This window comes from Rhineura floridana, chromosome 4 (assembly GCF_030035675.1).
Source record: "Rhineura floridana isolate rRhiFlo1 chromosome 4, rRhiFlo1.hap2, whole genome shotgun sequence".
NCBI classification, from domain to species: Eukaryota; Metazoa; Chordata; class Lepidosauria; order Squamata; family Rhineuridae; genus Rhineura; species Rhineura floridana.
The window spans coordinates 104240526-104263930 of NC_084483.1; the positions used below are offsets into that span (position 1 = coordinate 104240526).

Here is a 23405-nt window from a genome sequence, read left to right on the forward strand (position 1 = left end):
TCTACTACCCAGAATTGTTCTTAGGGTACCACACAAATTAGGTGAGGAAAATACTCTTGCTATCTTCTTTCCCTCCTTCCTGTCGTTATGATATGTTTGTACTCAGTTGGTAACATCCAGTGAATTCATACTCAGAATAAACCCATTATTTCAGTGGGTCTACTCTATGATTAACAATGTTCCCATTGTGGTTTGCAATATTAAAATAGCCAACCAAATATGAAATTACAATCTCATAAAAATAATACCTAAACACAATGTTACCCAAATACAACATACCCAGAAAACCATAAAACACTTTTTAAAAAATCAGCAGCAATTTTGAGTTCTCTTTTTTGTGAAAGACTCACTATTAATATAAAGCCTTACCATAAACAAAATAAGGCTTATCCAATATGCCCACCCCATTTACCATCCAATTTACAGCTGGTGAATTGGGGGAGAGGTTTTCTGACAATTTTCTGGGAGAGAGTAAACTATTCAGATCAGTTTGGTGGGTTGAGGAAGAGAGTCCTTAAGTTATTTTTTCCTTTCTATTTACTTTAAAAAACTGCCACTATTTCACCACAATGCATCTTGAAATGATACTACCATCACTCAGTGACATCATTAAAGATGTATTTGGAGGGAGGGGGAATGGCAGCTAGAGCAAGTGGCATTCTTTTAAAGTGAAAAGAAAAAAAATGTCACTGCCACAGTGAGCACCTTTTAAGTGCCCTCTTCCAAGGAGGATCATTTTAGCCTTACTACAAAGAGTTTACTTGCCAATGTAAAGTGGTGAGGAGGATTGCCAAGCAAATTTTACCTTTCAGTTATTTCCATAATGTGACAAAACAGAAAACATCCACCACATAACCAATTTTTTTGAAGGTAAATGATGGGGAGTTCAATCTGGGAAGTCATGCTCTCTCAGGTACACAAAACAGTGCATTTAGGGCTTTCCACGCTTAGGTTAGGGTAAGAAATGTATTGACAGCCAGTACATTTGAGCTAAAATTGATAAGATGTGATCTCTACATCCTTTTCCAACAAGAAGGGAAGCTGTAGAGATCTGCACTAGCTGCTGTCTCTGGACTGTCTTCAAAGTAGTTCCGCATAGAGTACATTGCAGCAATCTAGGCAGAAGATTACCACTGCATTAGTGACAATGACCAGATAATCAGAGAGATAATCTTTCAGAGAGAAAGGTTTGCAACCCATTATAACTGATGTAGCTGGGAAAAGTCACTCTCTGCTTCTCAAGCAGCAAAACCTATCTACTTCTCTAACCCACTTCTTTATGCTCGTGGTATTGCTGTTAGAATGCAACATGTGACTCCAAAATAGACAATAGAGCTCTGTTCAGTGCAAACCACTTGTGACTACTATTTAGTTCCACAGGATAGCAGCAGGTTCTTTAAAAAATGAAATGCATGAACCCTACATATGCTTCTTAATATTAATTTACACACTTTAGTACTGTATTTAAGTTATTTGGAACCAGGCACATCCATATGCATTGAATGTACAATTTTTTAAACAGGGTGTTAACAAGTGTCCCTCAACGTTCCTTAGATATCTGCAGGTAGATCTGGAACCTTAAGCTTGCATACATTATTAGTTACAGTTTATAATCCACAAAATATGGCTCAGCCTGCCTTCGGAAGTCTTAGGGGATGCTGGCCCAGCTGGGGCATACCTTTTGGGTTGCCCTCTGTGGCCAGTGCTGACACAAGAACATGATTTGAGTGGAATGCTCTGGTTTTCCTCCTGCTCCTTCCATAGGCTGCCAGTTTTACACCGATTTCTCTCCAAAACAAAGTTGAGGAGTATGAGGCTGATTTTAAAATACTGTTTGCTATTTTTCAGTATGTAATTAACAGGGAAAGTGTTTATTTTCAGTGTGTAAATACATACTGTGGCCTAAAGGGGTCTCTGCACACTTCCATAATGTAAATAGTATAGTAATAGTATTACTTTTTTTCCCCTCTAATAGATCTATGGAAATGCAGGATCTAGCAAGCTCTCATAATCTTGTGGGAAGCAATGGAACACCGGGTAGTTCTAAACTGGACAAATCTAATCTTAGCAGCACATCTGTTACAACAAATGGAACAGGCGGTGAGTGAAGACCTACCTCTTTCAGTTTAAAAGCAAAACGTGCTCTGACATCTTTTGAGACAAACTGGTTTATGGTGGCCATAGATCACATTCATGAAGAAGGTGAAAAGTGGGTAGAAATGTATACACTGGAGAATAGTGTAATAAGTTGTGTATGAGATAGAAAGGCCAGTTCTTGTTTACCGATAGCCCCTACTGTAGAATTAGAATTTACAATTAACACCCTATTTGTTTTCCTGTATATACTTGTGTTGTTTTCACAAGTCATGCCTCTGCTTTTCTTCTGTCTTCAGTCTAACTCCAGTAATATCTGGACCTGTCTTCATTTTTCTCATCCTCCCATTTCTCAACTGTTTTTCTTGCTTTACAATTCAGCCTGTACTTGAAACTTTCACCAGCTCTTCCTGCATCTTATTATTCAAACATCCAGCGTGGTATTTACTTTGAATCTTCTTATGTAAAAATTGCCGAGCTTATTTTATTTACCTACACTGAGTCTCATCTTTTTGATCAAGTACTAACATTCAAAGGACAATTTGAATAAATTAACATTTACAGCATTTGAGTAAATTAACAAATGCATTATATTCCCAAGATGTGAAAGGGCGGACTGTGGATCATTTTCAAACTTCTAAAAGTAAATTAACTTTCAGAAGAACAATGTGTACAGTAGGTTGGAACCAGACTTAATCATGTTTAGAGTAGACATTTAAATCAATAGGACTTAAATTAGTCATGATTTCATAGTGTCCATTATGAGCATGCCTAATTCTGGATCTAACCCAACATTAGTATGTTTAATCAGTGTTCAAGGATTTTGTTTTTTATGCCAACTAGTGAATTTCTAAGGTGTCACAGCACTTTTTGTGGTCTTACTGACAAACTATAGTCTGACCCCATGTTATTATCAAATATGAGCTAGGTGAAAAAGCCTCTGCCCTACTCGTACCCTTCTTGTAATGTGTAGTGCCTTTCACCATGTGATTCTTGGCATACCAAAATGAACCACTACTAAGAACAAGCTACAATGGAATAAAACTCTTCATGGCAGTTGGATGTATCATTGGGTACCTAGCAGTATGCATTACAACTACTAAGCCACATTCACACCAAACATTTATTCCACTATTATTCCACTTTAAACAGTCATGGTTTCCCCCAAAGAATCATGGGAAGTGTAGTTTGTTAAAGGTGCTGAGAGTTGTTAGAAGGCCCTTATTCTCCTCACAGAGCTACAGTTTGTCATAGTGGTTTAACAGTCATTTCCTCTTCCCAGAAAACTGAGAACTGTAGCTCTGTGAGGGGAACAGGAGTCTCCTAACAGCTTTCAGCACCCATTACAAAATACACTTCCCAGAACGGTGGAAGTCCTCCAAAATAAATTCATGAGGCAGATCTTGGGTTTGCCCCAGGGGGTTCCATCAGCCCATCTGAGAGCGGAGCTTGGCCTGCCTTCCCTCGCAGCAAGAATTGACCTAGCGTACTTTAGATATTGGCGGAAACTATTCAGGATGGAGGATGGCTCTTTTCCGAAACTTTGTTGGACAGAGCAACTCAGGATGGGGGGATGGGCCACCAGGTGCCAAGTGAAATTAGTGTCCTATAATCTCTCCATGAGGGGGAATTTTCTAGCCTCAGCCAACACGCCCTCAGGAACTGGGTCTTTGACCTTGATGCGTTCCAGGATCGGGCAGCAATAGCAGCAGCCCCTTTCTCCTCCTGGTTCCCCCTAGTTAAGATTAACCATGCCAGACCACACTATTTTGAAGTACTAACGCACGCCCCCTTGTGCTGGGCGTTCATGGAACTCAGGTCCCAAATGATGCCTTCGGCTCATCTGGATGGGAGATACCTGGGAATCCCGACCAAGGACCGGAGATGTGTCTATGGGTGTAACCAGATTGAGGACATCGCCCATTATTTGTTACACTGCCCCCTGTATGAGGACCCTAGAAGGAAATTTCTAGCCCATTACATCTGTATGCATATCCATGCTGGGAAAAATTCCCAGGATCTGGTAGTCGAACTTTTAGCCGACAACTGTAAACAAATAACAGTTGCAGTGGCCAACTTTGGCTTGGCCGCTAGGAAGCTACGGGCGAGCCATATTTAGATTTGTAATGTTTTATGATTATTCAAACTGTAACTATTTTTAGCCTCCTCGACGTTTATTTGTGTTTATCTGTTTTTATCTGTTTTTATACTTTTTGTACTTTGCAAAGGCCTTTGGCTATATGCAATAAAGTTTGTTGTTGTTGTGTTGACTTAATTGAACACATTCTGAAACTGGCTAAACTTGCTTGTGTCTCGCTTTTTAAAAAAAAAGTTAAAGATGATTTTAATGTCATGCAGTAATACTGTATTTGCCTTATGATACAGTGATACTGTGTCTGTGTCAACTTGTATAGTTTTTTAAAACAAAAATACCAGATATAATTTGTGTGTGTATTGCATGAGCCATTTGATACACACAATATCAGTAGGCTCTAAAACGGAAATAGTGGTTTGCTACATGCATAATTGTTGGAAGACACTATCTGAACTAAGAATTGGTATTAATATGGGGTTGGATCCAGACTTTTCATGCTTAGAGTTGATCTGCTGACATCAATGGTACTTAAGTTAGTTCATGGGTCTACTCCAAGCATGGCAAAGTGTTGATTCAGTCTATTCAATTTGCATCGGCGTGATGGACCCTGTCATACAAAAATGTGTGACCAAATGGAATAATGCATCTGGTTTTGGTTCTGTGCTTCTTAATATCATGCTAGTCAAATCTGTTTTTTTTCCTGTTACTGAACAAGTTACTGAAAACGGGCTTGTAAACTATGTAGGTCCATCTGTATGATTGAAGCACTGCACAAACAAAAATTAATTTGCCCAATGGTCCTTAAAATGCTCTAGAGAATTCTTTCTTTTTTCTTATTTTAAAAATATTCCTGTATGTTAAGCAGACAGACAATGAACCATTGTTATACCATTCAAATTCTCAGGAGACAACATGACTGTTTTAAACACTGCAGACTGGTTGCTGAGTTGCAGCACTCCCTCTTCTGCAACAAGTATGAGCAATCCTGATATAGTGCATGTGTGTGGCTGGCTTCTTGATTGCTGTGTTGAAGCTAAGATATTCTGCTTTGTTCTTTTTGCTTTGACGTTTCACTACATTCTGCTGCTCAGAATCTTCAACAAAGAGTTTCTGATATATTATATATGTATATATCTACATCTCCAAATAAAATCAATGTGTTCAGTCGACAGAAAAAATCAGATAATTTGGTTTCTTATATACATGGTTATTTACTAAACCATTGTGAACTTCCCATGTATACTTAGACAACTACAAAATGAATTGTACAAAATGGTTTGTGATTAATCAAGCATATATTTGTAGCCAATCTGAGATATCTTGCCAGCAGAATGAGAAACCCTACAGCAAATGTTTCTCAGCCAGCAAGGGGAATAAATTGCTTACAGTTCCTGGTTATACTGCTAACTTCACTGCTATGCAAAGAGTGGTGATCCAACATGTTGTAACCTCTCAGCACATCTAGCCAGCAATGTTCAGGGAAGATTATATTGCAGCCCATAGCTGGGAAATGAAGAGGCAAGACAAGATGAAGTGTGGGTAAATCAAAGGCCACATTTATTCAAATAATGCCAGTTAAGTGCTTGATTATATCACAAATGATCTGCAGAGAAAAGTGTGGGACTGAACTCTTACCCAATCGGGTGAGGACACCCTGCCATGGAGAAGGGGGTGGTCCAAGCCCAATCCCCTTTCTCGGGCCCCATCCTTGCAGGGTGATTAGGGAGACCTTCATGTTCCATCCCCCCTTGGGGGGTGACATAAAACTGCCTCATAGCTGGAACTACATAAAGACAACCAAAGACCACGAAAACCCAACAAAATAGCTGGTGAGATAGGGCAACGAAGGTCTGGTACAGGAGGATGAGCCCTAGTCCACCCTTAGAGCATCTTCCTTATCCTAAAATCACCGGACGAGTCAGAGATGCCCCTAACCTTGGCCAGAAATCCAATCCTTGGTAATTTACCTGCAATATGTTTTTTTAAAATAATGTTTTAACCCTTTTTTAAAGTTGTTGTTTTTAATGTTTTTAATGCTGTCTTGTTTTAATGTATTTTAAGATCTGTTTTTATGATGTTTTAAAGTGTTTTAGTGCTTTGTTTGCTGCCCTGGGCTTCTGCTGGGAGGAAGGGCGGGAAAATAAATAAATAAATAAATAAATAAATAAATAAATAAAAGGTCTTCACTGAAAGCCCCTGCCAGTGAAGAACCACACAAAATTCCACCGACCAATCCACTGGGATAGGCCAGAGGAGAGAATACCCCCTGCTGAAATGAAAACTGTCAAATTCCCTACCTGCTGGTGGCAAGGGACAACAGTATGGCCTTCTCACCTTCAAACCACCAACCTCCTGCAGTGCCACCGGCATTGGCTCTGGTTGAAGCTTGGCCAAAGGGGCCATCTGTGGCATCTGATGGCGAGAGAGGGCATCAACCACACTGTTGTCCAGACCAGGAACATGGAGAGCAAGAAAAAGAATATTAAATTTAAGGCACTGAGTTACAAAAGCATGTACCAAAACCATCACTCTAGCACTTCTAGAAGTAAGAGAGCTGATAACACACACCGTGGCCTGATTATCACACCAAAAATGTACCACGGAGCTAGCCAAATCAGTTGCCCACAGATGTACTGCAACCACTATGGGAAAAAACTCCAAAAAGGTCAGATCCCTATTGATGCCAACCTCAGCCCAGGCCACCAACCATGCCTCTGCATACCAGCTATCCCATAAAATAATCCGAAAACCTAAATCCCCAGAGACATCAGTGAACTTTTAACTCAGCCTCCAATAACAAATCCATACACCAAAAAGAAACCCCATTAAACCGATCCAAAAATTATGACCAAACTAGCAAATCATCCCTCATGCCCCTGGTAATTCTAACCTGATGATGAGGTCTGCTGAGGCCCTTCATCAGGTGACAAATCCTGCGCAAAAATGCTCTGCCAGGTGCTATGACCCTACATGTAAAAATTGAATGCCCTACCAGTTCCTGAAGCTCTCCGAGGGTCACCTTCCTAGTATCCCTCATGCTGTCAACCCTACGTTTCAACTCCCCTAATTTGACTGCCAGTAAACGACAAGCCTGTGCTACTGAGTCAAACTCAATACCCAAAAAGGTAAGCACAGGCAAAGGGCCCTTGGTTTTTTCCCTGGCCAAAGGCACCCCTAACTCCCCTGCCAACTGCCTAAATGCAGCCATAAGCTGACTACCAGAGCTTGGAAGATTACTTTTAAAAAGTAATAAATTACAGTTACAATTACATGGCCCAAAAAAGTAGTAATTATCATTACAATTACAATTGCTCTGGAAGTAAGTGATTGCTTTACTTTTTCTCAAAAGTAATCACCACAATAACATTTCAATTACTTTTTTAAAAAAATAAACGCCTACAAGGTGCTGGCCTTGGCTGCTGCACATCTAAGTAGCCTAAAACAACATTAAAAATAAACACACACATACAGAGGTAGTAGAATAATTCTTTTTATAAGATAGCAATGGTGGTCTCTCCGCTGGTAAGGGAGTTGGGGAGGAGGCAGAGTCTACTACTCAGATGTTTGCACATCAAACCAAGTGCAGCCCCCCCACTCAGCCAGCCAGCATAATCTCTGTCACTTAACCACCTCCCAGACCCTGCCCTGCCACCAACTAAGGGACACTCACCCAAGCAAACATTTTCCCCTGAGATGCAAAAAAGTTAAAATACTGCAAATACAGCACAGTAGCCAGAGACGGTGGTGGAGGCCACTTTGTGTGCTAAGTACAAACACAGTATACACACACACACACAACTCCGGCTCCTTTTCCCTCCACTCCATTCTTTAACACCACCACCATCCATTTTTTTAAACAATTGTTTCTCCACTCCACCCCATCTCACTCTCCACCTCCTCCCTCGCCACCTCCTACCCACCCACAAGCTGAACACGAAATAGAACATCCCATGGGCAGAACTCGATCTACATAAAACAAACCCTTAAACAAAACCCCCAATAGATCAAAGTCCAAACGGTGGACTGGCAGGAGGTGGAAAACTGACTTGATATCATACCCATGAGAGCGCCTGGGCTGAACCGCCGAACCAACTGTGCTGTCAAAGGAAGTATAACGTACTGAACACAAATGCTTGGAAATAGTATCATTCACCAACTGCCTCCTAGGGTAAGACAGGTGAAGAATGAGGTGATATTGTCCAGGATCTTTCTTAGGAATGTTGCCCAAAGGGGCATAGGAGGGTAATGAAATAGACCCAAGACCAGTCCCTCAGCTACCTCCTTATCTATTTGCTCCTACACCACTGTCTCCATTCCAGCTACCGACTTCAGATTCCCTAACATATAGGGCCTCTGCTCCCCAGCAACTGGAATTCTAAAACCACAACAAAAACCTTCCCCCAAGTAAACTGCATCCGACCGCAGAAGCTGTCAAATATTAATCGGGGTGGGATGCCTTGCCTGAAGGCTCCCTCCAAATCCGGGCTTTCTCCCCTTCTGAAAACCCTTAAATCCCATGCTCTAGAGCAGCTGGTAAAAGGATGGGAGGGCAGAGCAGGGCTTAAATAGCCACCCTGTCCCACCCCGTGTGATGTGGCATGCATGGCCATGCTGCAACGGGGGCTTTGAACCCATGCCAGGTCTTACCCAACAGGGTTTGTTGATGGGCAGGAATTCTGTGGGGAATTTACATAACATGTATCCTTGCTGCCCCTCCTTTCCCATCACCCAGGAGCCCTGCACTAGTTTATAGCAGTGGATTGATTAATCTGGAGCTCGTTGTTTGCAGGCTAGTGGCACACTGTGGTCTGGATTGCATAGGTTGAACTTTGGAGACTGGCGGGCTGGTTATTCTGCCTTTGAGAAGAAGATAGATAACTATTTCCATTATATACACACACCCTTTTCGAGTCTGAAGTAAACATCTCCTATTTGTTTTAAAGAAGCATAGAGAATTTCCCTTTGACAGCAAGTTTATTACATCTCAATCCCCATTATGTTTTTGTATAGTTTTTTTGTTGTTATATGCCTTCAAGTCAATTACTACTAATGGTGACCCTATGAATCAGTGACCTCCAATAGCATCTGTTATAAACTACCCTGTTTAGATCGGGAAAGTAACTCACCTTGTTTTTGTTTTGTACAAATTACAGAGATTTTAGGTGTTTGGATAAATGTTATAGTGGGGTGCAATGAAGATGACAAATAAACCAAGATGTAATTAAAGTCTGTATATAATCATTTGAGTGTTTAGGCTCACTCTCCCTTTCTCAAATAATTTTCTTATTGAGATTCTATTTTTATTTAACTAGATGTTCAGCTGTCAAGATGTGGGACGTTAACTTTGTAGGTAGAGAAATAGAATTGACAGTTCACTCATATCTGACATAAACCTGTTTTGGATCTAACGCACAAGTTTTGAGTTCATGTGCCCTCCCTCTCCGCTTCTCTCTCTTTTGGCATGGCTATGAAGAAGATATTAATATTTTGCTTCTGTTTTCAATTAACTGCAATTTATTGTTATGTTCGACCACAAAACTGTAGTTAATCTTAGCTATGGTTTAGGGAAACAAATCAGGATAATAAACCATAATTTGAAGTTGCATTGTTTCCCTAAAGCATAGTTAAGACTAACCACAGTTTGTCCAGGATGGAACATAACAATAAATTGTTATTAATTAAAAATGGAAGCAGAAGCTCGCAATCACCTCACAGGCATGCTGAAGCAGTAGAGGGATGGGAGAAGCTGATGAACTTGAGGTTCGTACATGTAACACTAAACTATTGTTCAGTGTAACATACAAATGAAGTCATGTATAGCTTTCCAAAGTGTTTTGCTTTTTGTATTGCAGCATTACTGTTGCAATGTTTTTGTTGTAGATGGTAATTCCCTGTTAAAAGTTATTGTGAGTAGCAAGAGAATTCTCAGAGACATACTTCAATGATAGGGAAAATTTGTTTGGTTAGTATTTTTATGCAAAGCTACCTAATTCATACTTTTAAAATTAATACTCAAACTGAAAAGCAACTATCCTTTAAAATGTTGCAATTCTCTGAACTTTGTGATGCAGTTTTCTCACAAAAAAAGTGTACCAAAATATGTATCTAAAGGAAAGTATACATTGCACAAGTGGAAGTCCATTCCACTTGCTCACAGACCCCATTGGATGTCACCTAGTATATAAAAATGCACTATGGTACAGGAAATTGATTGAAAAAATAGTATATTAGGCAAACTTGCATACAAAAATGCATAATTGGGATAAATGTATATGATTTAAAAAAATTCAAACTCATAAGGAAATTGGGTAAACAATTTAAAACTGGAAAAAGTAGAAACTCAGTATTGTAAAACAATTTAGATTTAGCATACTTGTAAAATGCACAAATGTAATGTAAAATGTGAGAAGTAGGGATGGGGGAGAAATTCTATTCCATTTTCATTTAAAGGCAAATCAATTAAATCCACACTTTCCAAAACAATATGCACACTGAAACACAGCTATACTTTGAAATTCACATGTATCCAAATTTTGCAATTCAGTTCTCCAACCAATCAATGTTTACAAAAATGCATGTATTAGAGGAAATTTTGCATAAAAATGAATATATTAATGAAAATAACATAACAATTACATTATATTAGGGGAAGTCACATGCAGAAAATGTGTATAAATCAAAACTGCATACAAACGTAAGTTTATTAGGAGAAATGTGTACTAAAATGCTGATGGTTTCATGATTTTTTAAATACAAATTTGCACATTGCTGCATAAATATGGAGAACTGAATTTAAGGTTGGAAAAATGAGAAACGGAGAGAACCAAAACGGAGATTCTTCCATCCCTTGCTGAGGACCGCTCCAGTTCAAAAAGCAGAGGTTCATACTGGTTATTTAACTGATTTATTTTTCATCCTGCCCATGTGAGTTAGGATAACTAAAGTACCCTAATCTCATTTGCTCCTTATTTTAAAGTAGATTTGACTAAAAGCCCAATTGTAAGAAATACATGAGAAAGTATCCATATGTGATTGTGTAGGATTGCAAGTTGAGACAGCAGCTTGCCCTATATCATATTCTGATCTTCATCGGTTGAACATCGATTTGAACCTTGTATTCCATGTCCAACTCCATGTACTGCAATAACCTGGCTCTGTGCATGGTGTGCTTCTTCTGTTGAAAAACCCTACCTTGATCTTTGAGTTGCAAACTATAATACCTCAGTTTATCTGTCGGATTCCCTTTTTATAGGAAGGAAATTTAACACTCTTCTTCCTGTGTGAAGAATCAGGCAGTTGTAGGAAGCAATTTATTTTCCTTTCATGGCTTCCTGCTGGTTGTGGGAGAGACTTTAACTAATTTTCTATCTTTCTAATGGTCACAGTTACCTACTTTTAATGAACATAGTAACTTCAACTATGATATTGTTACATTTCTCTCTGTTTCACAGCCTGCAATAAACCCTGAAAGATATAAAAACAACCATGGGTTTTTTGAGGCTTTTTATAACACATGTCTGTCTGTTAATATAAATCCAGCAGCATTAGTGCAACTCCGTGTCCTTATATAATGGAGTGTGTGTGTAGGGAATAAGTCTTACTGGTATTATGGAGAAATAGCCATTGACCTTGACAATGCTTTTAAAATATCTATCAGAGAAATAGTTTCCCATGATCTGGAGAGGAAGAATAAATACATAGCGTTCAAATAACTAAATAAGAAAAGAAAAAGGCCCCCAAAATAAGTGTTGTGTTTGGCTGGGAGTTGGAGATAGCCCTGTGGATTATCAATACTTTTTAAAAGGAAAAGAGATTGATTTGATACATTTATGCCTTGCCTTACTTATAGTTTGTCACAACTTTTTGCAAGGGGCAGAAATGGCATTGGACAGGATAATTAACATAAGGGAGACCCCCGTAAGGGGTCCGGGAATGACTTTCAGAATATGGCCTTAGTTCAATGTGTCGGATCTGAAGCCACATAATTCTGGTTTCCAGCAAGACTTAAGATGCCTGGTGAGCACCACACCTGTGTCCATTTTACACTGGCCAACTCCTTGAGTTTCCTCAGTAGTTGTTCTTAGGCAATTGTCAAACAATAAGGGTGTTGTTTGAGGGGATGTCGATCCTGCCTCCAATGCCATGTCAATCCCAATTACTTGCTAAAATCAATAAAGTTTGTGGCCTGTTTCAACCCACACCTGTTGGGGGATCTGTTAGGCAGCACAATGTGTTAACCCCACAACCCTTCGAATCTAAAACCTAAGCAAAATGATTAACAGCAGAACCCCATGTATGTCTGCTAAGAAGTAAACCTTGTTGACTTATTCCCAGGTAAATGCATACAGGATTGCAACCTGAATAGTTAAAAATAAAATAGATTATTTATTTATTTTACAACATATTTTTTGAAATTATATGTAAACTTTTTAAAAAAATGAACCAGTATACAGAGATAATAAAATATGCCATAAAGCAATAAAAGTGTAAATAATATAAAAGCAATATAGCTGAAAACATGCTGTGTTTAAAGATATCAAAATGTCACACACATTATACAATAGGTTCCTGATGCTTTAATAATATGCAGCTATCACAATGGACAGGAGCAGCTAGTGGAAATACTGTAATTCTGTTTTTTCAGTGCAAAATATTTCAGTTGGAAAATTAGATTTGCCTGCCACAGAAATATGTATGCTGAGGGAAAGCATTTAAATCTTATGCAACAAATGGAGAATGATCATGAATTTATTGCACAAAAGATAGTTTGAAAGGTCCTAGAGGAATCTTTGGAAGATATATTTAGAATGGCCATAATTCTTCAGGGCCCCTTTTCTCCTCTTTTGGCAAGAATAGATCTGGTTATGTGTCACTGTATTTGTTCAGGGAAACTTGAAAAGACAAGTTTATATAAGGATACAATAATTAAGTTTCATTTGCCCAAATTAATTCTATTACCTTTTTTAATCCATTGATCTTCATAGGAGGAATTGATACAGGATTTATATTAAAGCATATGTGTATAATACTAGGGTTTTTTTAAGAGAGTAAGTGCATGGGTTTTAAAGATATGGTAGTATTATAACAGAATCATACTAAACTATTTCCAATGTGTGTGCATTTTTGTTGATCCACAAATGAATTTTTTTTGTTGTAGTTTGCATGATGACTTGTGGGTAAAATTTAAGTGTAAGAATCTCATGATTGCTTTTTCCTCTATGTAGTGTCTCTTCTTGCTGTCAAAACAGAACCTATGAACAGTAATGAATCGACAACAACAACAAGTGGAGATGGATCTCTTGACACTTTTACTGGGTCAGGTAAAGGCATAATATGCTCATAGTATTGTCAGATCTGTATTTATGGGTTTTGTCAGTTATTCCTAAACAGTACAGACTACGTAAGGATTCATACTCAACATTCCTTAATAATAATTAGTTATTTTTTATTTTTTAACTATTCTCTTAAAGGAGCCATGATTGGTAGCAGAACCAATCTTTGGTTAAAACTTAGGTAGTAGGGTTGAGAAATACCCATGTTAGATACCTTGATGATTTGCTGCCAGTCATATTAGCAGTAATGACTGCGGTATACCAGTTGTCTGACTTGTCTTTTTTTCTGACAGCCTAAAATGAGAATCAACTAACAACACTCATCTTGTCATGAATTATTATTAAAAGCTAGAAATTAAATTTAAAAGCTATATTAATGCAAACTTGTAAAAGTATGTTATATAATAAATGTCAAATATGGAAAACACATAAAAAGAAATTTAATAATTTAGGTTTAGTAATTTGAAATGCAAGTACCAGAATTAAGACGTAGATAGAACACAAAGGAAGAATTTTTGCATTAAAGCACCTGCAGCAAATCTATATTTCATATAGTAGCAAATGATAACTAGTCAGGTACTCAGCTCATCTACAGAGACGTCATACTGTGGTGATGGTGTTTAGACTTTTTGTTGGAAAATTCAGTTCAAATCCTTGTTATCATGGATCAATATTATAAGGAGCTAATTTGCTTTCTTCACATGTTGAACCATTTCTATTCATCAGTTGGCGTAAAGTGTATTAATTGATTGAATCACCAAGTAACTAATAAAAAGAGCAGAATGCCCATCAATATCATTAACCAAAATTGCAGAAATGCAAAGAAATATGGTACAAACATCCCTTGAATGGTAAAGGAGCTAAAACATTTCTGTTTTGTCTTCATAAAGCAAGATGAATTCCTGTAAACAAACAAACAAAAAAACTTCTGTGGGCAATGGGCACTGATTGATGTAGTTAAACTACATTTGAAAATAATTTGTTTCTTCATGCAGAACAGATTCTATAATTGTTACCAAATGCCAACTTAATGTATACAGAACTTTACTGTGATATTGTGCACTTGAAAGTAAATACGTTTAGAACTGCAAATAAAATAGGCTTAGAATGCATCCTTAGATGAGTTATGTCTTTCCGTTGTCTACTTATATACATCCTTATTATACAGCCACAAGAGTGGCTGTATACTATAGCCAGCGTGGAATTTTCACATGTTAAATTGAAAATACCTCGCATGCAATTCTGATGCTTCTCATAAGCTCATTTCAAAATAATACTTTACCAAACTTACAGTCCTGAACTCAGAAACACTTGCTTAACAACCCTCTCAATTTTCATGGCGATACACAAAACAGTCAAAGAGAATAGAGAGTTCAAATCTAAAAAGAGAGAAAAAAAGGTATGCTCAGTAAGAACCAACTGTCAGTATTCTAAAAGCCTCACAGCTGCTGAGCTTAGCTAATCAGGGGGCCACACCCACACCAGACTTGATTTCACTTGAGACAGTCATGGCTTCCCTCAAAGAATCCTGGGAAGTGTAGTTTGTGAAGGGTGTTGAGAGGAGACTCCTATTCCATTGAGATAATGTTTTAACAGTCAGCCACTGACTGAAAGTCTGTAAGAGGAACAGGGTGTCTCCTAGCAACTCTCAACACCCTTCACTAACTACACTTCCCAGGATTCTTTGAGAGAAGCCATGATTGGCTTTGAGCCATGGCTTTGAGAGGAGCCATGATAAATTGTTTTAAATTGTGTTTTAAATTGTTTTTAAAAGTTGTGTTTTTAAATTTGTATATTTGTTTTTAATGTTTTTAGTTATTGTAAACCGCCCAGAGAGTTTCGGCTATGGAGCGGTATATAAATCCAATAAATAAATAAATAATGATTGTCCAAAGTGTAATAGAGCCCTGGTGTGGATGTGGCCAGGGACAGCTTTGTTTTAAATTTGGGTGGGAGATATGGTTGCCAGGTTCAGGGCCTGAGACTGATCCTGTATCTTTAGGAGAAGAGAAAGTCAGCCATGTGCTGGTGTTCTTGCAGCATTGTAATGGGAAAAACCACAAGGTGGAATTCTCCCTTCCCCCTGCACAACTTTTAAAAATACAGAAATCCTCTTGGTTGCCAGGCCTAGCCCGCAATCAGCCCAAATAATAGAAAGAAGACGTGCTGTGCTGATCTTGTTTTAGCAGGGAGGAAGCAACATTATTAAGACAGTTGATATAGTTCAGATGGTCACTTTAAATATGTCTCATTTACTTTGCAATTTTAGTAAAGTTTCCTATAGGAAATAATTTCCTTTTGCTTTTATTTCTATGAATATGTGAAGTACAGCAACACTTTGCAAAATTTACACTAAAAAAACTCCAAACATAATTGTGGAATAATGGCACTGACTTCTGCAGAATAGTCTCCAGTGGAACTCAGAAGTGTCTCAATTTGCACAAGATAAAACAGTGGGAAGTGAAATATATTCTAGCAAAATTCTAGGTATGCTCTATGTTTTTAATTGATCGTGAACACCTTGCCTTAAATGAAGTGGTTTAAACATAGCAGGGTGAAAACATGCATCCTCTTTCCCAACAGAGTCATTGCTGAAGTAGCAACATATTGTAATCAGTCTGATTTTACATCAAACTGCAGTTTCAGATTCAACTATTAATGCACCCAAAATAGAAATAGAACATAACCTCCAATTTGAAACATAAAAGGCTGTCTTCACCATCATATGACATTGACCAATAAAAAGACTTTGAAATTAATAAAAATAAATTTGACACAGATTTCTAGGATGAATAATGAGGGAAATAAAATTTTCTGGTTTAGATTCTCTGTAGAAACATTAGTAACACAGGAAAGAAGCAAAGTAAGAAGAACACCAACAAACATACAAAAATATAATTCTCCATCTTTGGAGATGGCAGGTGTTGCCACCACTCACCATATGCTCAGAGGCACGTTACCATATTCTTCCAAGTTACACAGCAAGTGGATTGGACTGTGAAAGAACCAACCCAAATTGTGTTTGCATTTTGACAACTTTGTAGGGCAGTGCAATATCTCAGAGAGGAGTTCAGGTCTCCTGCTCCCCTGGTGCATTCACTATAGCTGCCCAATTTCCCGCTTTTTAGTTTGATAGAAATATCTGTTGGCTATAGGTATGTTCTTAAGCCGCAAGGTTTTTTGCCTATTAGTGAATACATTATATTGGCCAGGATCCAGATGAATGTGAAATTGTTACTGTTTTCCAAAGCAAGCTTGGGCTGTGCCAATGGACTGAACTCACTGGGTCCTACCTGTTGCCTTAAAGACATTTTAAAACGTTAAACTCTTAAAATGACTTAAGAACAATGTCATTCTGTGTTCTGTTATATTGAGATGGGTCTTTTAAATTCATCTAGAGAACTTGTAGATATAGACAAGTTTCAGGAGGCTTACTTTAGGGAGCTTATTGCCCTGCATATACCCAGTGGGATTGTTTCTTTGGAACAGCAGCCTCCCATGCCGTAACACAAACTGCTTTTGAAACGTCCATGATTTCTTGAAATAGGTTGCCATGTGAAATGGTGGGTATGCTCTTTAAGAAACTCAAGCCTAGAGGTCCCTGAAGCACATGGAACTAGTTGTCCAGTTCTTTGGATCTTGCCCATAGTATGGCTGCTTTCACACATGGGGCTAATAGCGCTAGTTTAACGGATTAAAAAGGTAGCGCTTCATTCCGGATTTCAAAAATCCCTTTCACACTGCAGTACCTGTTATACCGGCATTTTGCGCAACAGTCTTTCACACAGGTCTTCACCTACCGGTTTGAGGCCTGATCTTTTGGTGCGTGGGGGGGGGTTTGAACGAGGCGCAATCACGATCAGCTGAGAGGCACAGCAGTGCAGCAGCAGAGGCTCTGGTTAAGCAGCAGCAGCATAGGCTGCTCTCCAGGAGCGCTGGGATCGTCTGGGAGGCGCGGCGGTGGCAGTTGGTAAGGGCAGGAATGCACTGCATGCTGGGATGGCTGTCACGTGAGCAGCAGCAGTAGCGCAAAACTCCCGCAATCTTCCAGGTTCCCAGCCTGCTATCGGAATTTTTCAGGTATCATTTATTGCGGAATTTAGCGCTAAACTTCCACTACATTCCACCAGAATTCCGGAGCTACCCGTTCTGTCATGTGAAAGCTCAAATTTTATGTGCAAATTAACAGGAAATAAATCGTCAGAATAACGGAATAAAGTGCAGTGTGAAAGCACCCTGAGTTTTGAAAAATAGTGAGGAACTATTCCATTCTGAAGGCTGGTTGCTAGTAGCATTATGACATATTGAAGAAGGGTATAATTTGAAGTAAAGTTATGATCAATTAGACTAAAGAAATTCCAGTGTTACTTTACACATTGCTTTGATCTTTTTGAAAAGTGAATGAACAGCAGATGGCCTAATAAAGGCACTTTGTATATTTGCTTAGTATGGATTTGCTGTGAAGACGTTGGTTCAAAATTTTAGAGTATATATATTTGGAACACATCTGTCTTAGTCAAGACAGATGGTTAGACGAAAGAAACTGCAAAAGTTTTGGATTCAGTCCAGGTTGGGCAGTACCCTTGAATGATTTTTAATAGGATATGACTGTCACATTTTAAATTTGCTTAGAAACACACAGCGGCCCTTTGTATAAGCATGTATGCAGCTTATGGCTACTGTACTAGAGGTGTTGATTGTTTCTGTGCGAAATTAAATGAATGTGTTATGTCTTAGAAAAAAATTAAGCAAGTCCTGCTGGCAGTCTCCTTGTGTTTGCAATGTTAGGCTTTTTTACATGGAGATAATCAGATGAATTCATCCTATCATCATGACCCTGGATCCAAAGATACATGAAATTAGTTGATCCCAGTGGTTTTCAGATTGTTTTTATTTTCTTTTTTTTTCTAAACTGATTTTTGTTTGAACTGCAGTCCTCTGCTCTCTACTGTACAGCACAATGAGCTGAATTTGAAACGTAGTTCATTGGGCTCAGCTGCTTTTTAAAAATGCGCTGGACTAGTGAAAGTTCATTGTGTAAGCTTTGTATAATGGTCATACTTATTTAGCCTCTCCTAAATTTTATTTTAAAAAATCAGAAGAAAATTGTAAGTCAGGTGAAACTACTTTCTCATGTACTATTGCCCTGAAGTGATTGCTACCCATCTATTTAACTGCAATCTCCATGCATCCAGACTTCCCATATGAGCAAGTTTCCACATTCACTGCAGTGGAGATGGCAGTTACATTCATACTTGGCACTGCATGCATGGTGTGACCTCCCATCTCTTCTTTATTAAATCCCTTGAATGTGCAGAAGGTCCTATGTGCATGGAGCATCTAGAATGGAGTGACTGACCCAGAACTGTAAACAATTTCCTTAGTCTAGCAACTCAGTCTGTGGAGGGAAGGAGATTTATGCAACTGGTTCTGCTATGGCAGGTTTACAAAACCATGCTATATCGTGTAGAGGTAATGAGGTTAAAGTTCATGTGGTAACTTAGTAAGACCTTACTGAGAACCTAGACCTTGGTCCAGAAGATCCTGTTTTGTCACAGCATATGGATATAAATGCCTTTGTTCCTGCAATTTTTGAATCAGAATTTATTATAGTAGAAATCCCCCTCTAGGATGCACATCTTAATGTGGTGAGGGGGTCTGAGAGTGTTGAAGAAGCTGAGAGCAATGCTGTCAGGAGTCTAGACCAAGAGGCTAGACTCCTAGCAGGGACACCCAAGGCGGAATGGTCAAAGCTGAGATACAGACTAAGATGCATCCAAACTCAGAGGAAGGCAATGGTAAACTACCTCTGAATATCTCTTACCACGAAAACCCTAAAGAGAGTATCCAAAATGCAACATGAGATAGTGCTGGAAGATGAGACCCCCAGGTCAGAAGGCACTCACCAAGCTGTAGGCTGCTGTGAAATATGTGTGTAGAGTTTTCCAGAAAGACAGTACAGTAAAGAACTGTCTATAAAGGGGTTAATCTTTGTTCAGGACTGCCAAGGTCAGCTTACAGCAGATGCTGCTGGCGAAGGGCAGTGAAAGCTATATATCCTTGAAAGCGAAAGCACAAACTGTGGGGGATGTTGTTAGAAGTTAGGAGAAGCCAGGAATGCGTTTATGTCTGTAACTTAAAGTCAGTAAAGACTCTTAAACCTATAACTGTCTGCGTCTATCTATCTTGGGTACACTGCTGCTAGCTACAACCGGGTACAACCGGTCACTGGGCATACGCTTGAAATCTCCGCTACAACAGGGGTTATGGGCCCAGAATAGGCAGCATTCGAACCCAGAGTGAGACAAGAGAAGCCCAGAGCAGGGGCAACTAGTTCAGCAAAGAAGCAAGCAAGCCAGAAGCTTGGGAGAAGCGGTAACGTGGCTGAGAGCTTGATCGAGAAAGGCGAGGGAGAAGTGTTCTGCGGAGATGGCAGTTTCACTTTCAGCCGGAATGCCTCTGGAGAGGCTCACTGAACGTAATTATTCTAGCTGGAGACTTAGAATGCAGGCATTCCTGACAAAAGAAGACTTATGGCAGGTAATCGAAGAAGACCCACCGGTAGCTCCGCAGCCAGCAGCGTGGATTCGCATGGATGAAAAGGCAAGAGCGTTTTTATATATTGGCGTTAGATGACTCTCAGTTGCTGAATGTACGGGAGAAAGCAACAGCGAAGCTTATGTGGACTGCATTAAACACAGTGCATGTGAAACAGACAGCCAGTAGCAAGATATACCTAGCGCGTAAACTTTATCAGATGAAGCTGGCTGAGGACAGAACAATGTCTGAGCATTTGTTGGAATTACAAAGACTGTTTGCAGAGCTGCAGGAGCAGAATGTAGAGCACACACAGTTGCAGAGAGTTTATATTATCCTATCTTCATTGGATTCGTCTTGGGATCTGTTAGTCAGTTCATTAGAGGCTATGCCAGATGCAGGCTTGACTATGGATTACGTCTCAGGCAAGCTTCTCCAGGAATGGGAGAGAAGGAAAGAAGCCGAAGGACGGGAGAAAACGGATAAAAGAGAAAGCAGGAAGACAAACTTCAAAGACACAGAAGCAAGGCCGTTTGGACTAAAAGCTTGTTATTATTGTGGTTTGAAAACACATCTACAAAGAGACTGTGAAGCGAAGCGTAGAGGACGAGGCTGGAAGCCGACAAGTGTGCAGCTGGTGAGTGCTGGGACTAGTAAACCGAAAAGCTGTGAGAAAAGAGACAGTGATGTATGGGTTGTTGATTCTGGAGCCACCCATAGCTTAATAAAGGATGAAACTTTGTTCAGAACTTCACTTCCCATGAAAGAGGATGTTGTGCTGGCGGATGACACACAGAGAGAGGTGTTGGGAAGAGGTACAGTAAAACTCAGTGTATTAAATACAACTATGACAGATGTATTGTATGTACCAGGTTTGGAATGTAATATAATGTCTGTAAAGAAACTGAATGCAATGGGATATACTGTAACATTTAAACAAGGAACGTGTGAGATACAGAAAGGAGACAAAATCTGTATGAAGGGGTTTCTGAAAGATTCACTGTTTTACATTCAGTTCAAACATGCAGGATGTGCTGTTACGAGTGCTAACAGAAAGCCTCATGACAGCTGCATTCATCTATGGCACAGAAACCTAGGACACGCTAGTTTTGGTACAATCATAAAAACTCCCAGTAATAGTGTGGATGTAACACTGAAGGAGTGTGACAAATATATAGAATGTGATGTGTGTAATCAAACCAAAGCCACAGTTGCTCCCATATGCAAAGAGGCAGAGTGTAACACAAACGCACCATACCAGATGATTCATGTTGATTTGGCGGGACTGTTTCAAAGTTCACAAGGGGGTGCCAAGTATTTTCTGGTTATTGTGGATGACTATACTAGGTATAGCACCATATATCTGCTTAAGACTAAAGGTGAAGCAGAGGGGAAACTGAAGCAATTTGTAACAAAGGTTGAAGTGCAACATGGTGTGACTATACAAAGAATACGCTCTGATCAAGGGGGAGAATTTACTGGAAAGTCCCTAGAACAGTACTTATCAAAGAAAGGCATAGAACAGAATTTTACTGCACCATTTTCACCATTTCAAAACGGAATTGCAGAGAGGAAAAATAGGACACTTCAGGATGCAACAAGAGCCATGTTGAGGGACTCGGAGTTATCAAATGCGTTTTGGGGAAAAATGTATGTTGTATGCTGCTTACATTCAAAACAGGCTATTCCATAGAGCACTTAACATGACACCATATGAAAAGCTCACAGGGAAGAAACCAAGACTTCAACACATTGCAAGGTTTGGGGCAAGGTGCTGGGTGCACATACCCAAAGGGAAGAGACATGGGAAACTTGCTCAAAGAGCACAGAGGGGAAATGTGATCGGATTCCAGAACGCATATTACTGTGTTTGGGTACAAAGTCAGAAAAAGGTGGTGCTGAGTAGAAGCATCAAGATACAAGACCAAGATTGGGTTCATAGTACATATGTTGATCTAAATAGTTCACACGATGCATCCACAGAACATGACTTAGAGCAGGAGATAAAACAACAAGAAGAAGAACAACCTGTTACTGGAGTGGATGGGGAAAACATAGAGGAAACTGTAACATTGAGATGCTCTGAAAGACCTAACCTGGGGAAACCACCGGAAAGGTTTCAGATTGGCACAATCAGTAGTAAAGAATCAAATAAATACACAGAAAAATATGATGAGGAAACGCTGTATCTAGATTGTGTGAAACCATGATTGTCTGTAATGATTGTAACTCTGTACAGCAATGTAACAAACATGTATTGTAAGTGCAAATGTATGTCTTTATGGAAAAGGTGGGAACTGTAGGCTGCTGTGAAATATGTGTGTAGAGTTTTCCAGAAAGACAGTACAGTACAGAACTGTCTATAAAGGGGTTAATCTTTGTTCAGGACTGCCAAGGTCAGCTTACAGCAGATGCTGCTGGCGAAGGGCAGTGAAAGCTATATATCCTTGAAAGCGAAAGCACAAACTGTGGGGGATGTTGTTAGAAGTTAGGAGAAGCCAGGAATGCGTTTATGTCTGTAACTTAAAGTCAGTAAAGACTCTTAAACCTATAACTGTCTGCGTCTATCTATCTTGGGTACACTGCTGCTAGCTACAACCGGGTACAACCGGTCACTGGGCATACGCTTGAAATCACCGCTACAACACTACTGGGGAAGAACAGAGGACAAGTACGAGTAGAACTGTGACTAATGATTCAGCTGGGTCAAAGGAAGCCCAGAGGCTGATGTGCACAGATGCAAAAGGAGAGTCTGGAGTTGTACGACATATAGAATAGGAACATGGTATGTGAGAAGCATGAACCAGGGAAAGTTAGAGATTGTCAAGCAAGAAATGGAATGTATCAACATCACAATACTTGGCGTGAGTGAATTAAAATGGTCGGGAATGGGACATTTTCAATCAGGCAACTACAAAATATTTTATGCACGAAATGAGAAATTAAGATGAAATGGGGTTGCTTTAATAGTGAGAAGTGATGTAGCAAAAGCAATTAGGAGCTACAACGCAAGGTCTGAGTGACTGATATCAATGAGATTAAATGGGAAACATATTAACATAACCATCATCCGTGCTCCAACTGCAAACACAGAAGAGGGTTTGGAGAGATTTTATGCAGAAGTACAGGAAGAAATTGATCACACACCAAAACAAGATGATAATCATGGGGGACTGGAATGCGAAAGTAGGGAACAGAGGAGAACTAGAAATTGTTGGGAAATGGGGCTTAGGAGACGGAAATGAAGCAGGAGAAAGACTAATTGAATTCTGTGAAGCCAATAATTTGTTTCTTGCAAACACATTTTTCGAGCAACCGAAAAGATGACATTACACATGGACATCACC

General features: G+C 39.4%; 1 protein-coding gene across 27 annotated transcripts in view; it reads left to right on the forward strand.

Annotated features, from left to right (window-relative positions):
- EYA4 (EYA transcriptional coactivator and phosphatase 4) overlaps nucleotides 1–23405 on the forward strand; it is a 249893-nt gene that overhangs the window by 126991 nt on the left and 99497 nt on the right. For 19 of the 27 annotated variants that reach the window (XM_061623885.1, XM_061623886.1, XM_061623877.1 and 16 more), the window contains 3 exons: nucleotides 1976–2100; nucleotides 5094–5162; nucleotides 13414–13509. In XM_061623885.1, coding sequence (XP_061479869.1) covers nucleotides 1976–2100; nucleotides 5094–5162; nucleotides 13414–13509 — 290 coding nt within the window. The remainder of the gene's footprint in view (nucleotides 1–1975; nucleotides 2101–5093; nucleotides 5163–13413; nucleotides 13510–23405) is intronic. The other 8 variants (XM_061623890.1, XM_061623902.1, XM_061623888.1 and 5 more) reach the window with 2 other exon arrangements.